Genomic DNA, 17530 nt, shown 5'->3' with positions numbered 1-17530 from the left:
ATGCTAAACCCTGTTCGAACTCACTTTCACAGGAGCGCAAAGTTGCGCATTCCAGCAGCCTCAAGCGCACCGCTATTGTTGGTTTACTGGGGATTGTACAGGGGGAAGGGACTGCTGAGTGATTTGAGAAAAGAATGTGAAGGGTGTATTTTCCCCCATTTAAATGCAAAAAGAGATCAACTAGTGTGCAACTGTGAGCGAGCGAGCGTGAGAGAGAGAGAGAGAGAGAGAGGCGCGCGCGCGGACGATCGATCAATAATGAGCAAAGTGGTCGGGACACCTACCTCTCCACAGCGGGGTGATGTGAAGCATGTGCCACATGTGAGAAAGAACCCGGCACCTCGTGGAGTAGCCACAAGGTACCAGTGCGCCATCACCGACTCCATTTAGAGCTGGGCGCTGCGTAGTTTACTTTTTTAGAGAAGATCTCAGAAACTTTCAATTTTAAACCATGTCACGGAGGAAGCAAAGGCGGCCGCAGCAGCTGCTCAACTCAGACGTGGGTGGCACTATCAACACTTGTGAGAAAGGTAAGATTTCCGCGAGGGTACCGCGCTATTATTCGCGGTCTCCTTATACAACCTACTCCGTGAGAAACTGGCCATTAAGCTTCCAAACTTGATCTGTTTGAAAGCTAACGTGATTTCACTTTGCGCGTGTCTGCCTGCTCGGGACAGAGGGTGTGAAGCGTGTGTGCTTGATGAAACTTATCACTTTACTGTTTACCTTTTTAAAAAATAAACCTTAGTGCGCTTGTCCAAGTTAAATTATATCTACTTTTTCGTAAAACGACTTCGGTGTTTCAAAAGAATTTAAAGTTTACGTATTCATTTTATTTTAAAAATTGAACGTTTCAGCGTTTTTGCCTTCCTAATTGTATAGCGTTTATGCGCCCTTAAGTTTAACGGTGTGTTTAAACTATTTAGACTAACAGTGTGGAAAAAGGTAAGCTAGATTTTCACAGTAAAATGAGGCCATTCTTTCAGAATCTGGAACTGAAGTCCTCGCTTCAATTTGCCACCTTGGAACTTATAACAGGAACTCCTTTCCTCTCCTCCTTGATGACAAAAAAAAAAAAGTGATTTCAATGTATAATTTTATTTGAATGGACACACAGATAAGAAGGTTATATCTTCACTGAATTCATACTCGTTTTTGCTTTCGTGATTACTATCAGTAACTGATTTTCAGAAACAATGAAACCTAAAAAAACAAAGACAAGACCTCACCATTTTTATTATTAAAAGTGGCCTTGGCCCTATGGTGTAGAGGAACCCACCTTGTCATTTTTGTTTACCATTTTTTGGAAGTGATGAGAAACCTGTCCTCTACCACGCACACACACGTTTTTTTTTTTATTTTTGCAATATTCGGTCCACAAATGTATGTAGTACAGCACAGCTGTGCTATCTTCAGTGTGTCAATGATTAGAACCTGAATAAAGTAAAGGGTCACCCATATTTTTAATAAATCCATTTGTCCTCATAGTGGTCTCATTTTTAGACTATGTTAGCTATCCTACAGTGAGCCTTGAGTTGTCATAAATCTTTAAACTTGCAGAAATTGGGCAGTCTGGCAAGTCAGAGACCTGTTGCATAACTAGCTTGTCACTTAGATATAAGTTGGATAAACAATGCTGTCAAGATAGATATGGAGTCAGTTGTTTTGATGAACTACTCAACTAGGCCACACTGGACTTTGTTTACTTTGTTTGGCTGTTTATCTTCTGTCCATTGCATTTTTTGAAAATAAGTTCTCTGCATACATTAAGTATGTTAAATAGTATTTTCTTTGCCAAATGGCACTTCTATCTTCTGTTCTAGTAACTAGTATAAATATCTAGGCTATTATATTTATACAGCATGTGCAGCCTGAGAGTTAAATAGAGCTTTATTGATATCTCCTGATGACAAAGTGAGCTTTCTTCGTTGAACTCATTAATGCTGTATTAGCCTGGCTTGTATGTTTATACTGGTTGAGACTTTGGACTTCAAACTCTGAGTTTGTGGGTTCAAATCCTACTACTGACACTGTGTGACCATGAGCAAATCTCTTCACCTGGCTCTGCTCCAAATGGAAAAACAAAATTAATGTAACCAATTGTATTTCACAAATGTTGTAAGTCACCATGGATAAAGGGCTCAGCCAAGTAACAACAGCAGTAAAAAGAATAGTCTTATTAGTCTCCAAGGTTTGTTCCATGCTGTACTGACAATCTTCATAAACCATTTTTCATGGTAAAGAATAACTACATGTGTTGTCCATATGTAAAACCTTGTATTATATATCCATTTTCTGAATGGTCAATGTCATAGGGAGCTGTAACCTATCGATGCAAGAACCATCAGAAGGGAATATCAATCCATCACAAGACAATTATTTTATTTTTTACATTTTAAATATTTGCTTATGGTCATGTGCAAGCTTCAGTTTAAGGACTTCTCTGTTAGTCCATTTTTATAATAGGAATATCAACAAATTAATTGAGGCCTAAAATGAGACAGGATATTGTAGTGGTAACATAGCCATACCTAAGTATCTTTTTTTCTTGCTGTTATTTGACGAACCAATGAGCAGAAGACATGCGCTTAAGGCCACATTTTCTGTCACCCAAAAATACTCAATTCATGAAATCTAAGATTAGCTTTCATCATCGTTACAACTTCTAACTTGCTAAGTGTGGCCATGGTGATATTGGCTTTAGCCAAATAGGTGACTCCAAATTATTAGTAAAAACGAACAGCGAATTTGTTAAATGCAGCTGCTAAGTGTTAGGCATTCTTGGCTTAGTACATAAGACTGTATACCACAAGGTTTCCAATGAATCTTCACTTCTGATTCAGTGCTTTCTTTTTAGCTTTGTAGAGCATCCCATTACTTAGCATCCTTCTACCATTTCTTGTCTTGAAATAGGAAACATTTTTAATGTCTAGTACTATCAGCACTGTAACATCATGCTCAGTCTCTAAGATAGCACCAACAGAGATAACAAGACTCTCAGCCCAGATGGAGCTTTCATTAAGTTCAGGGTGATTTTAACTTTGTACCCTGTAATATTTTTCTTCTCTGTATACCAGTGGATTTCATACTACATATCTGTCCAAGACAGGCTGATAGAGTGAACTAACCACTCTGGAGACCCAGAGTCTCATGCTGTGGTGTACACATAACAATGCCTGCCTGAGACACCCACAGTACACTTCCATTGGACAAATGCAAACATATACAAGGCCAAAGTGAACCATTAATAAACAGATGTCTGTACAGGTTTTGCCTACTCTTTGTGTATTCTAGGTCTACTACTTATTGAACAAATACACTGACCTGACAGGGGTGTTGCATTGATAGTAGGGGTAGTGGGGAAAGAATCTGAAATAGGTCTGTTAAATTTAAAAAAAAACCAACTAGATAGGTCAGTATAATACATCTCACTTTAATATTTTAATTTTACTCAGACCCTGAATAGGATTAAGTGGTTTGAGAATATTACCCTTTTATGTTTGTCCTCTTGAACCGATCCACTTAGCGCTTTCTTCACACAGAGCACTTTCACCACCACCCCCACATATTTCTAAACTTGCCTATAGTAAAAATTTCTTTCTTAATGATAGTGCAAAATCCATAACCACCCCCCAACAAAAGCCTATTAACACACTTGTTCATAATTAAAGCCATGCTGCCTCTAATGGCTGCTTTGAATCATTTTCTAAATGCTGCCCATCCTGTTGTTGTGGCAATAAGATACTATATTCATGCTGTGTTTCACCCCCCTCACTCCAAATCCTCAGCACTATTCCCGCCTCATCTTAGTAGCAGGATCAGAGTTTAATTAATTTGCTGCTATCCCCCCCACTCCACAGTCCACAAACCCCCATACCCATTGTGCCAAATAGTAGAGGAGCTGGGAAAAGACCACACAGCTCGAGTGATTGAGAATAGAAGCCTTGTGTTTGTGGGAGAGAGAGTGAACTCCAGAAGATGGAGTGGGGAGGTGTCTTATAGGGTTGGGGGGGGGGGGGGGGGGGTGTTGGCAAGTAGTGATTAACCAAAGGAAGTGAGGCGGGGCAACAGAGTGCAGCTGTCTGTGCTTTTACCTAGGGTTGTGCCAGGCATGCATAGTGATAACTGCGCATGGCATACATAGAAGTTGCAAGGTGTATATTTGGGGCCATAGGGCAAAAAGATAGGGATAAATGGCTATTGGACAGCCATTTATAATGGAGACAAACTAGAACCCAAGCCCAGTTCTGCCACCATCACTTTTACACGAGGTATTAATCCAGTTATGCGGTATATGCCTTCTGCTAATGGGCTTGCTCCAGGTGCTGCTTTAAGCCCAACACTAATGCCAGGAAACGTCCTGCCTATACTTCAGCTAGCACAGGAGGAAAAAATTACCACTGAGTGGAGCTGTACTGGGTTGGTTTTGAGAAAGGTTCAGCTCTTACTGATTACGGACCTGGTAGTTCGTGTTCTTGGCTTAAGACTGTTGTGCTTCCCCACTGTGTGCTCATTCATTTGTTCACACCTTTGAGTGTTAAATTTATGAAAGCAATGACATGCACGAATAATACGGAGTGCCCCCAAACAGCCATGCAGACCTTATCCATTGTTTAGGTCACACAGTCTTAGCGCAATGGAATTTGACCTGGTCATCTGTAGGGGCATCTCTCTGGCCAATGAGAAAGCAGGGTCAGCTTTTTGTTGAAGTTTTTGCTGCAAAAACATGACCTTTTAGCCCCTGTGGGGTTCTGCTTAGGGGCTGGAGAATAATGCTGGAGAGGGGGATGTTTTTTTGAAGTAATGGATAGATAATGTGTTGTCATGGTTACCCATATTGTGTTCAGTTTTGTCGCTTCTTGAGAGGGCTAATCTGTTAATGAAGAGAGTGTGTTTTCTGCGTCTGTGTCTATAAGATGGGGGTGGGGGTGTGAGCGGTTCTTGGAGGGGGTGAGTGGATGAGAGGGAAGAAGAGAGAGGGAACATGGGGGAAATGAAGGGGGAAGGAATTAATAACAGCAAGCTGGTAGGGAGGGAGCAGCCGCTGTTCTGAAGCAGAATCTGGGTGCATATATGGGCAGGTCTTCCATTGGCATTGTCATCCGTTCATTCATATTTCTTTAGTATTTATGGTGTATTAAAAAGTAAAAAACACAAACAAAAATAAAACTTCAATACTACACATATGTTATTGGTCTTCACTGGCACTTAGTTTGTGCAGACTTTTCTGAGGCTTTAAGAACATTAAACTTTACCAGATTGTGTGGGGTTAGTACAGATGCAACTGAGCACCTTTCCTTGAATTCCTTCCCAACTCCCAACTCCTTTTTGGCTGAATGGGTATTGATAATGGAACTTGGGCAGAGGTGCTGAGGACTGCCGATGACAAGTTCACAAAATTAGAAATATAGTAGCAACAACTATTATCAGACAAGCATATGTGTATGCAAACTAAGATTTAGACACACATACTTATAGATGCAGATTTGTGTGTGCCAATGGAGAGACAAAACCAAAACGCACAAAATAGTCTGCACAGTTTGCATACTAATATAGCAAGTTAACTATTTGTAATTAATCAAAACAACACAAGAATACACTGATGCAAAAACACATAATAGTCTCAGGCATGGACACATGCTCAAATGCACGCCTTGATAAAATCAAATAGACAGTAAAGTGCATACTTGCACAAACATACACACAGGCACATGCACAAAAGGAATACGGAAGCACATCTGCACACAGCCACATATGTGACATGAAGAGAGATACAAATACATATAGAGCATAGATATACCTATAGAAAGGGCCACAAACATACAGCTAGTTATAAGCAGTAAGTAACTATCATAGACAGAAACACCTAATACCTAGCAGTTATGTTATTAGTTTTTTATTTGATAGCTTACAACATCTGAGATACAATTGGTTACATTTCTTTTTTTTGTTTTGTTATTTTTTCCAGCTGGGGCACAGGTAGGTGAAGTGACTTGCTCATGGTCACACATTATCATTAGCAGAATTTAAGCCCACAACCTCTGGGTTTGAAGTCCAAAGCCTTAACCACTATGCCACACTGTCTGCCTAAGCATATGTATACTTAGAGATACATTCAAACAAAACAAGGAGACAAGCTCAGACATGGACACACACAAACAAGCAACCCTGACATATGCAGACAGAGAATGTAAAGACAAGCTTACAGAACTGCAGATATATATACTCCTAGGCACAAACAAATAGTGCTGGTGTAGGGTTTTGAGGTAATAGAAATAGTTGTCATAGTTACACATATTGTGAAGACCCAAAGTGAACACAAAGACATAAACACCGAAACATAGTTACTTTTTTTAGACACAAACATACACACACAAGCAGTCATAGGCTTATACCCCAATGCTTCCACTTACAAACATGCATGTGTTCGTAATGCACAGATAATCATAATGTAGACACAAATACATATGTAGTCATATGCTTAGCTATACAAACAAGTATAGTGAAATAAATATATAAAAAGATACAGACTCACAGTAGTAGGGAGAAACAAATTAATATCTACGAATACACATAAAATAATTTACAATACATTTATAATCTGTCATCCCTCGTTTGTTTGTCTATGTAAATCAGACTTACCTGCACAACTTGACATAACCACATACATATGTGTATATGTTGACCTAATCATGTAATCAGTCCCAAATGTAGATTTGGAGGACAACTGCATTTTTTTTCAAACATCATGCACAGTGTAATTAGCTATGTAGCAGAGCTTAAGAGGAACAAGCCTGCTTTTAAAAAGGCAGTCTTCCTTTGAAAAGCTCAGTTACTTGAGCTAATGGCAGACTCGAGCTCCCAATACAGATGCCCAGTGGAAATAACTCCTAGCATGAGCATAGCCCATGCATATAAAATATAGACTTAGATACACATTTGTGGGCAGCACAGTAGTTTGTGCTGCTACCCCACCACTTCAGGAAACTCCCTGGGCTGCATCTGTGTGTAATTTGTATGTTCTCTACATTTGTTTATGTTTTTCTTCTCCCACTTCACAAAAATGTAAGTGTTATATTGATTGTCAACTCTAAATTAGTTCTTTGTAAATGACTGAACGTGTCTGATGGCTCATCATGAGTTGTTTCATGCCTTCCACCTGATTCAGCTAGGATAGACTGGAGTGCATGCAACCGTAAACTCCAAAGCCAGGTATAGAAAATTAATGGATGGAGTGCTAGCAGATTAGGGGATATATTTAAAATAATACATTGATTCAGTGTAGATTTGAATTGACAATCTATATACACTACCGGTCAAAAGTTTGAAAACAGCTCTGTTTTTCCAGTTTTTCTTCAAATGTAATTAGTTGAAATGCAATGAATGACCTAAAATGGTCAGTGGTGAACTGCCAAGGGTTTAAATATAATGGTTACTTTAGCAAAAACTGAAAAAAGTAAATTTCAGAATATTACAAATGAGCCTTCTTTAGGGAACAGCTAATAGGTTACAACCTACAAATATTCTGCAGCAATTAAAGTAAATTAAGCCTTGCAAGTTGAAGCAAACAATTTGCACAAGTGTTACAGCTTCTGTCGATTGCTTAAAAACCCTGCGTCTTAAAGCAGAGTTGGGAGAAGACTGTGTTTTTACACTCTCTGAGGTACTACCTGAACAATATTACTGTGATAATGGCAAGAAAATGGCAATTAACAAATGAAATAAGACAGGGCATTATTACCCTTAGAAGTGTAAGCCTTTCATTTAGAGAAATTGCAAAAAAAATAAAATCAAAGTGTTGATCAGTGCGGTGTTCCACACAATCCAAAGACAATTGGAAACTGGAAGAAACTTTGATAGGAAGAGATCTGGCAGATCCAAAGTCACAACTCAATCAGAAGACAAGTTTCTGAGGGTCACCAGCTTGCATGACATGTGCCTCACAGCACAACAGCTTCAAGCACAGCTTAGTGATGATCAAAAAAAGCAAGTCTAAGTTTCTACAAAGTAGACAGACGCAAATTCAGCTTAAAACATAGTAGAAACATGGATAAGTATAAATCAACAGATAAGAAAACACACGGGCGGAAACAAACAATTGGAAAAATAGAAACACACAGCACACGGTACTTTAAAATGAATATAAAGTATGTACATACAAAGATTCACATTAACATACATCCTTACAAATGCACACACAATCAGAGAGGACAGACATACACAGTTACAATCAGAAATAGAAACAAATGGAATAAAACAGAAAGAAATGGATATAAGCACACATAAACAACCTTATGCAAGATACACAAACATACAGTATACATGTATACATACAAAGTATACATATATAGAAATAAAGATATTTTGCTACAAAACACACAAGTAGACATGAGAAAAAGTACTTATACTGTATAAGACAAAAAAGTCAAAGAATCAGATATATACTGACCATCTTGCACAAATTATGTGAAAGGCAATGAATAAAATAAAAATTGTTTGAAACACACACAAAGGATGTAAATAAACATATATATTTGGAAGCAAGCCATACATGACAAACAAACCTAAATACACAGATAACGCAAACAGACAAAGTTCACTGCACACAGAAATAAACTTAATCAGAGAAACGTGTAGACTGGGATGTATGGGCAAAAGCTTAGACAGAAAGGTATGGAAGCATACAAATAAAATGAATTAGAGACTCACACATAGATACACCAATCTAATAAACAGATCTATAGTATGCAAAGTACATCAAGCACACTGTAATAAAGAGATGATTGCAGCAAATCAGTATGTTTTTACTTGAACACAGTGAAAAGATCAAGTAAAATGACACCTTTTATTGGCTAACTAAAAAGATTACAATATGCAAGCTTTCGAGGCAACTCAGGCCCCTTCTTCAGGCAAGATGTAATTACATTTTGCCTGAAGAAGGGGCCCGAGTTGCCCTCTTAAGCTTGCATATTGTAATCTTTTTAGTTAGCCAATAAAATGTGTCATTTTGCTTGACTTTTCACTACATTCATAATGGCTAACACGGTGCAACACCCTAGTACTACTTGAACACAGATAATTTTTCTGATATTATACATTTCTTGAGTACTTTTCAACTATTAGTAATGCATGCTCCACACACATTCATAAGCACACAGGTCACTCAAAAAGGCACCAACAAAAAGAGATCACCAATAGTAAGGGAAAATTTAAAATGATTATTGTGACCCACTTTCAATAGCTGAATAGTTTCTTTTCCCATCATTCTCATCATCCCATACCTTTGTCCCAGCTCCAAGATAAAGAACATATTTGGTAATCTCACATGGAGGATGCTTTTTTGGAGGTTAATGTTCAGTCTAGTTCTTTGTACTTCACGTGGTTGCAACAAGCTAGTATTTTGTTGCAGAGTATCATATGGGTTTTATATTATGTTTCCCATTTTCAGCAAGATTAAGTGACCTAGTGCTCTCCAGACTCAATAGATTTAAAACAAATGGGTTTAAGTAAATAAAAAGGAGGATAGATCACCATTGAGCCTATTTTCTGTTATCTTCACTGCCATGCTCACTGGCTTGGTTAAAGAACTAATTTTTATGACTTCTTTTTTTTCTCCTAGCTGATCACACTGATGATCAGGACAGCAGCTCCCTGAAGGTGGAGGAAAGTCGGAGTCATGTCTGTGATCAGTGCTGTGCACAGTTCAGTGAGCTTTCAGACCTCAAGCAGCATCAACTTCACTGCTCTCGAGACCAATTGGTCATAATCCCCACCTCTACAGGAGGCCAGACCTCTCCTTTCCCTTCAAACCCTTCTCCAAGTGAGCTAAACTCTTCCCAGGATGATGTAAGTTCTTCTCCTGATGGGTCCACCCACTCTCAAAGCCTCTTTACCCAAGCCCCCTTTGGATATAATTCTGCACCAAATGTAGCAGAAAAATTGGGAGGAGTGAGTCCCACTGTGGAAGCAGATTCTGTTGCTCCACCAAAGCAAAATCGGAAGGAGATGGTCTCCCCAAAACTAGGGGTCTTAGCTACCACCAACACTCCTTCTGCCACGCACCCTGGATCTTCCACCCCTGGCTTGGCCTTTGAAAGTATACGAAGTCCTACTGGTCCAGTGGGGATGGGCGACTCTTCTGGTAGTAACAAAACCGGTTTGAGCATTCCTCTGATCTTGGAAGAGCTACGAATCCTGCAGCAGCGGCAAATCCACCAGTTGCAAATGACAGAGCAGATATGCCGACAAGTCCTCCAGCTTGGCTCGGTAGCCAGCCACCCCCCTTCAGCACTGACCTCCTCAGCACCACCTCGCTTGGAGCCCTCACCATTGGCATTTTATGCTTCTCTCCTGCAGGATTCCACATCTCTGTCTCCCTCCACTCCAATCTCTGCTCTTTCCTCCAAATCTCCAATTTCCCACATTCTGAAGCCTATCAAGCCTGGTCTTTTACGTCTTCTTGTTCCAGCTTCACCATACGAAGCAAGGGTAGTGGCTGATCCTAACCAAATTCGGCCAACCAACCCCTCCCAGATCTATCCTACCTTGAAAATGTCAAGTCCGAGTCTGCCACCAGGTTCTGTGCAGCCGGCCGTACCCTTCTTGTCATCCTTGCAAAACTCTGGCTCTGCTCCCCCAGCTCTACAGCATGTGAGGGAGATGTCAGGGTCATTTGAAAAAGGCTCAGGGACTGAGGACAGACACCGCTGCCGCTTTTGTGGCAAGACATTTGGCAGTGACTCTGCCCTGCAGATCCACTTACGCTCTCATACTGGGGAAAGGCCATACCAGTGCACAGTCTGCTTGAACCGCTTTACCACCCGTGGCAACTTGAAAGTGCACTTTCACCGTCACAAGGAGCACTTTCCACATGTCCCCATGAACCCACATCCTGTGCCAGAGCCACTGGATGGTGCCACCAATGGGAACAGCACCAACAAAAACAGCAGTAGCAGTGGAGGTGGCACAACCTCAACGACAGGCCTGGCCCCTGCCATCACCTCCACTGCCGCATCCTCTCTCAGCCCAAGCATCCTTCCCTTTCCTGGTCCGGCTCCCAAGGCTCCATCTACCATGCTGCCTCCTAATATGGATCTGGCTTTGCTGTCAACAGCTCACTCCTTACTGGCCCTTAACAGAGCTACCATTGGCAAGCCAGATGAGAACACTCCTCCTCAGGCACCAAAAATGCTTCTCCCCAGCCTGGCTGTCCTTCGCCCACCACAACATTTTCCATTTTCTGCATTTTCTCCCCTAACCAAGTCATCTGAGACTTCAAAACTGCAGCGGCTTGTTGAAAACCTGGAGAAGAGCAGCATGACTTCAATTGGTGGGGGGGCAGATGGGGAGAGCAATGCACCAGAGACCAATGAAAGTGGCCCTAGTGGTTACCAATGCATGGTTTGCCAGCGGATCCTGAGCTGTCCACGTGCCCTCCGGCTCCATTATGCCACTCATTCTGGAGATCGCCCCTTCCGTTGTAAGGTCTGCGGCCGTGCTTTCTCCACCAAAGGCAACTTACGTGCCCACCAAGCAACACACAAATCTCGACCCCTGGCAAGAGCCCAAAACTCATGTCCAATATGCCAGCGCAAATTCACCAATGCTGTTGTTCTGCAGCATCACATTCGCATGCATCTTGGAGGCCAGATTCCCAATCTTCCTACTCTGTCAGCATTTGGCACTGGTAGCGGCAGCAGTGGCTCTGAGGTCCCTGCAGGTAGACCAAGCATGGCAAATACAGGAGTTGTCACTTTCTGTAGGGAAGAAAATGGAGAGATCGAGAAAAGAGATAAGGAGTTAGAGGAGGAGGAGGAGGATGAAGATGAAGAGGATGATATTATGCAGCACTCGCCGCCCTTTGCACCTGAAGGTTCAGCCACTAGTACTGGTGATCCAGGATGTCCAAATTGCAAAAGCAGCCTGGCTAAGGGTGGTAACTGTGAAGTCTGCAAGCAAAAAATGGCCAAACCTGCCGACGAAGAAATCCCTGAGCCTTTAGAACATGAAGGGGTACCTTACATTCCTGAAAGTCATGGTGATCATAACAATGGCAGCATGAACATAAATGTTGGGAGCCCTTACCCTAATACCCCAGGCTCACTGGCAACTAGCCCTTCAAACTCAATTGCCAGAAGACCACTTCCCAGTCGTCAGCACCTCTGCTTGTCCTGCAATAAGACCTTCTCCTCGGCCAGCGCCCTCCAGATACATGACAGGATTCACACTGGGGAAAAGCCGTACAGCTGTAGCATCTGTGGCCGGGCATTCACTACCAAGGGGAACCTTAAGGTGTGAGAAATTTTACGTATCCATCTTCTTTTTTCTAAAAACTGCTTTAAATGTAATACTGTCATACCAGAGTGGTCATGGATTGCCTAGAAAAGATAAGCTTATACACTCGTTTTCTTGGCAGTCACTTGAAGCAAGAGTAATGTCCACCAAGGTTATATGTGTGACCTCATATGACTAAGAAGTCCAGTAAAGGCACAAGCTCTGGAACACTGGGAGCAGGAGGTTCCTTTTAGAGAGCAATTTCTGCATATTTGATTTCTATTCCTTCTCTTTCCATTACTGCCTTTGGTCTATCTCCTGTCATATGTACCATATTTGAGTCGTATCATAAGAGTCCTTCAATCGCAGCCTTTATACTGTAAATGCTTCACAGAATGTGTCTAAAAGTATAATTGTACAGTAATTGTATAATCTTAAGGAGAATTTATGTAGGAAAGGTTTGTGTGTCAAAAAAGTTTAATTATTATGGGCATTTTCTTGTGCACATTTATCTTAATGACGTCTGGCATTTATAATATAGCTTGCCTGCATATGCAATAGAGCAACTTGCAAATTTAGGCTCTTTCTGCCTTTTGATAGTTTCAATTCAGTTTCCCCAATTGCTATGAAGCTCTGTAATTAACAGTTTGTCATGGGTGACTATGTGTTAGAAGAATTGTGTAATAAGATGCCATGTGTGTATGTGCACCAGTAAAGTTGTACTCCTGTATGCCTGTTTAGAAGTATCGTACACAGGTAAAATCCAACCTTTCTTTGTTGCATAGGAGCTGAGTGCTGTAGTTAATAGCATGTTGTGTATCCTCCAGTAAAAGTCAAGGTGTGTGTTAAAGAGCCAAAGTTGCCATCCTGTCTAGTGGAGGATGGTTTAGTCAAGGATTATCCTTGTGACTGCATAACACCGGAACTATTTAATTAATGTCCAGCCTTGCATTTACAAGCGGATGGAATTTGGCAGTTATAATCTAGTTATGAGAGGTTGTATTGATGAGTTAGGAAGATCTTGCCCTTCCTTGTATCTCCAAAGTGGATGAGATGTTCAATTAAGTTCCAGTATTCATTACTACATAATACAAGCAACAACATTTATTTATATAACACATTTTTGTACAAAAAAAAAGCTCAGAGTTCTTTACAAGATGACAAAGAAAAAAATTACAAGAAACGAAAAACAAGTTCGAGATTAAACTAAGGATGAATAAATAATATACCAAAAATAATGGATAAGAATTATCCACACTTAACATAGATACACAGGTAACAGAAAAAAGTACAGTGCTTATATATATATTCATTTTTAAGTCTATAAAGGTAAGTCTGATATTTTAAATTGTACAGCAAAAGTCCTGCTGTATGTTGCGTGCATCACACATAGTTTTGTGTGATAATATGGTGTAATGTTTTTATAGTTGGAGCCTAGACTTAGTAGAGTTGTGTATAAGTGTCCAGTTTTGTATTGCCTACACAGCTAATAAATCTGTTTCTTCTGTCAGGTTCACATGAGCACTCACGTGTGGAGCAGCACTCCTCCTCCAGCCAGAAGAGGGCGACGTTTGTCCTTAGACCAAACTGCTTTGGTGCCCCTGCTACCTTCAGAGCCAATGTCTTTTCCCCCTGTAGTAGGGGTGAGTGTAGGGGGACCTATGTCTTTTTGGAACCAGTACACTGCATTTTTGTCTAATAGCCTGGGTCCCAAACACAAGGAGGTGGAGCTGAAAGCAACAGGAACCCATAGAATAACAGGTGTCCCTCCAGTAGCACCAGTGTCTGCTTCAGCTACTCTTCCTGGCACTGAAACAAGTAACATAATTGTCAAGCCTGCGCCTAGAGCTGAGGAGACCTTGGTAGATTCTCCGGAAAAGGAGATGGACACAGAAGACCTGATGGAGAGCAAGCCTGATTCCAAACCAATGGTAACAGACAGCAAGGACTCTGTGGAAGATGCAGAAACTCCATCACTTTCTCCATCAATGGTAGACACACCAACAATGAGCTGCTAAGTGGGAAAACTGGAAGAAGACAAAGAGCCTGTATAGAAACAATATCTGAGATCCTTTCCTGCATTGTCTTTATGTTTTGATAGGAAAAAAGGGACAGAGAGAACGACTTCTGAAATTTGACCAGCTTGGGAGGATGACAGTGAATAGTGCGTTTTGGCAGATGCAAGTTAATGGCTGGACATGAGGCTGTACTATGGTTTATAAAATGCTGACAGATTCAAATGAAAAAGCTTATAACCTAGCATCTGCTTGTTTTTTTTTTTTTAATATATATATTTTTTACACTGGAATGATTAAGAGTAGTAAAACATTGTATTTTGCAGTTTTGTATTACACGGGCCTTAGAATACTGTTGTGGACACTGCATCTAGATATTGCATCAGGCACAAACCATCATGATCACCATCTCCATTCTTATAATCACAAGAAAGTGACCCAGGAAGTTATTGTTAAAAAAAGTTACATTGAAATGTGTTTCCTGTTAGTTTAAACTCCTAGAAAATTGTGCAAATGGTTAAAGATTTTTTTTTAACCAAAACAAGTGAGGACTGTCAGCATGATGAGAAGCTGCAACGGGGACACCCACGGCCAACTTTTGAATGAAATGTGGTGACTTCTGGAAAATGGGCTACTTTCTACAAAATTGAAGAATGCTTGTCTAGTGTCCAGGATTGTCCTGGGCAGCATAGCTGCTTGATTTAGCTTCAGATGAATCCTGTAACTTCTTTATGTGAAAGTGTTAGTTAGGGTGGTGCAGATGTATAGCTGTTGTCCATGTCTATTTTCTGTTGATCAGTGTTACCTAATAAAACTGGAAGTTAAACCTGAACACCCACATCATCATTTTGCTGTCCCTTAAAAGGAAGTTAAGTTTAAAGTTGTGTCCCTCCAATAAGCCATAGTATTCAGGCTGTGTCTTCTGGTGACTCTTCACTTGTGCTCTGTGCTAACTTGTCTTGTTCTCCTCCACCAGTAGCAAATGTTACTGTCTTTCTTTGACTTTCATTTCAGATTCTCTGGTTCAGTAATGCCGGGCATTGCATTCCTCTGGCTATATATTTCAATTCCTCAGGTACAGTCACATGAAGTAACGTCTTACTGTTACACTTCATTTTTTCTTCCTTCATATTTCATATGGAGGAAGTATTGTTTTTATGAAAATGTTGACTTTGGGTTTGCAATGGTAGACATGTTTTCATATCCTTAAAAAATATTTTAAGCTTTTTTGAAAGATGTGTCTGTATGTTTCTGGTAAACATTATGTGACACTGGAACTCAAATAAAAATGGGCCAATTATTATAAAACTTTGAGGACAGCTCACAGCTGTTGGTCTTAAGTGCTGATTGAGTTTTCCGTGAATTCCAACTATTTAGCTTCAGGCTTTTAAAGTTTAGTGTTCTTAAAGCCAATGTTGGTAACAGCCAAACCACTGCTCAGATGTTCACTAGATTTGGCACACACATTCTTGGAGAATAGTCTTGTAAATTTTAAATTCAATCAAAGCCTGAGCATTCAACTTTTAAACATTTTCAAATGCAGTAGTCACAGCAGCTATACTGATTACAAAGAACCATTTCTTAGGCTTTATTTCATGAACACAATGTCTAGGTGATTATAGCAGGTACATAAATAAAAAAGTTTCCTATTTTCAGTATTGAAATCATCAACTTCACTTCATCAGTTGAGGGTGTTTCTCCTAAGAGCATCCCAACATATGATAAATGGTAATGTACTGCCAGCACACTGAGCAGTGAGAGACGATCGAATGCACAGGACCAGAAAATGAATTGTTGGTAAAATTCAAAACAAAGGTCGATACCGAGAGACAGAATAAAATACTTTTTTTGGCAAAAACCAGATCACTAACCCAAAATTGAAAGATATGAATGAAAAACTTTAGGAGCATTTGTTTTCTAAATCACAGGTGGTAAGTGAAACATCACACCAGTGTTTAAACCATTGTTTTAGTAACATCAGACATTGCACTGCACTAAACAGCCCTCATCGCCAGTGGAGAATAGAGTCTAAGAATAGGGCCCATGAAATGGCAGTACCCATTAATAAACAATATAGTGTTGCACAAAACATAACAAAAAATAAATATAAAAGAAGTGCTTCCTTCCAGAGTTATCCTGAGAAAAACATTTTTAAAGGGAGAAAACTCATATCGGGTGAGGATTTTAGCTCTTTCAGTTTACATTTTTTACATCTTAAATGGAACAAACTATGATTAAAGGATTTATTACCAAATTCAGATAGTTAAATGCTATTTATTTTAACCTTTCAAATATAGGCCATATATATATAGGCCATGCATATTGTAATCTTTCTAGTTAGCCAATAAAAGGTGTCATTTTGCTTGGCTTTTCTCTAAATATAGGCCAAAAATTGTAAGTCCAAATATTTTTAAATTCCATAAAAATACAAATTAAGTTTTTTTTTAAAATATATTTGCATTTGAAGTGCACCAAAGTGTGAAAATTCTTGCATACTATATATTTTGATAAATTTACACCGTGTACTGTGCTCAAGCTGTAAATATGGTGAAAGTCACATGCTAGTTAGAGAACGCCTCAATATGGTTTTATTGCAGTATTTAGGTCAAGATATGATAACTTTTAAACTACATTTTTTTTACTGTGATTAGGTTCTAAAATGTACTGCAGCGCATTATTCCCTTATTTACCTGAAGTTAAAGAAATCATTTCACTTTGTGCAAAAATGTGCCAATCTGTTATAATTTGTGACTACCTAAAATGTTTTAACTGTGGAAATAGATTTCAAGTATCTGAGCAGTATCCCCAAGAGGAATGTGGGTATTCAGTTATGGCACACAAAATGCACAGCAGAACATCTTCTAACATCTGCTCTGGTCGCCTTAATGGTTGTAGCAGAGTTGTGAGCACATAGTGTACGATGGAATGTTTCAGGTTTAAAATATGCATTTTGGATACATACTGTAGAAAATGTTTGTGTAAAATTCAGTTGGACACATACATAGACATGCCCATATGTGGTAAATGGTACTAGGCAATTAACAAATTATTTTTTTATTCAGAAAGCGGCCCTTGCAAACACTGCAGACAACTGTTATAAGCAATTTCCAGTGAGGTTTCTTCTGCACAAAATGTACTATGTGGGACAGAAAGAAAGAGAGAATTCTGTTTTGCTTATTTTTATTTTTTTTATTAGTTTTTTTTGCACTTGTTTATTTTAACATTATGACAGTGATGTCCGC

The 17530-nt window shown here is 39.8% G+C and overlaps 1 protein-coding gene across 2 annotated transcripts in view; it reads left to right on the top strand.

The window, feature by feature from the left end:
- The window catches only part of LOC114645789 (sal-like protein 2), a 60757-nt gene extending 45416 nt beyond the window's left edge, over positions 1-15341 (top strand). Inside the window, exons 1-3 of one of the 2 annotated variants that reach the window (XM_028793633.2) lie at positions 123-530; positions 9620-12291; positions 13785-15341. In XM_028793633.2, the coding sequence (XP_028649466.1) occupies positions 452-530; positions 9620-12291; positions 13785-14291 (3258 nt within the window). In that variant the 5' untranslated portion in view covers positions 123-451 and the 3' untranslated portion in view covers positions 14292-15341. Of the gene's footprint in view, positions 1-122; positions 531-9619; positions 12292-13784 lie in introns of those variants that run through there. The other variant, XM_028793634.2, reaches the window with a different exon arrangement.
- The last annotated feature ends 2189 nt before the right edge of the window (positions 15342-17530 follow it).

This window comes from Erpetoichthys calabaricus, chromosome 2 (assembly GCF_900747795.2).
Source record: "Erpetoichthys calabaricus chromosome 2, fErpCal1.3, whole genome shotgun sequence".
NCBI classification, from domain to species: domain Eukaryota; kingdom Metazoa; phylum Chordata; class Cladistia; order Polypteriformes; family Polypteridae; genus Erpetoichthys; species Erpetoichthys calabaricus.
This window is presented reverse-complemented; position numbering and strand designations above follow the sequence as displayed.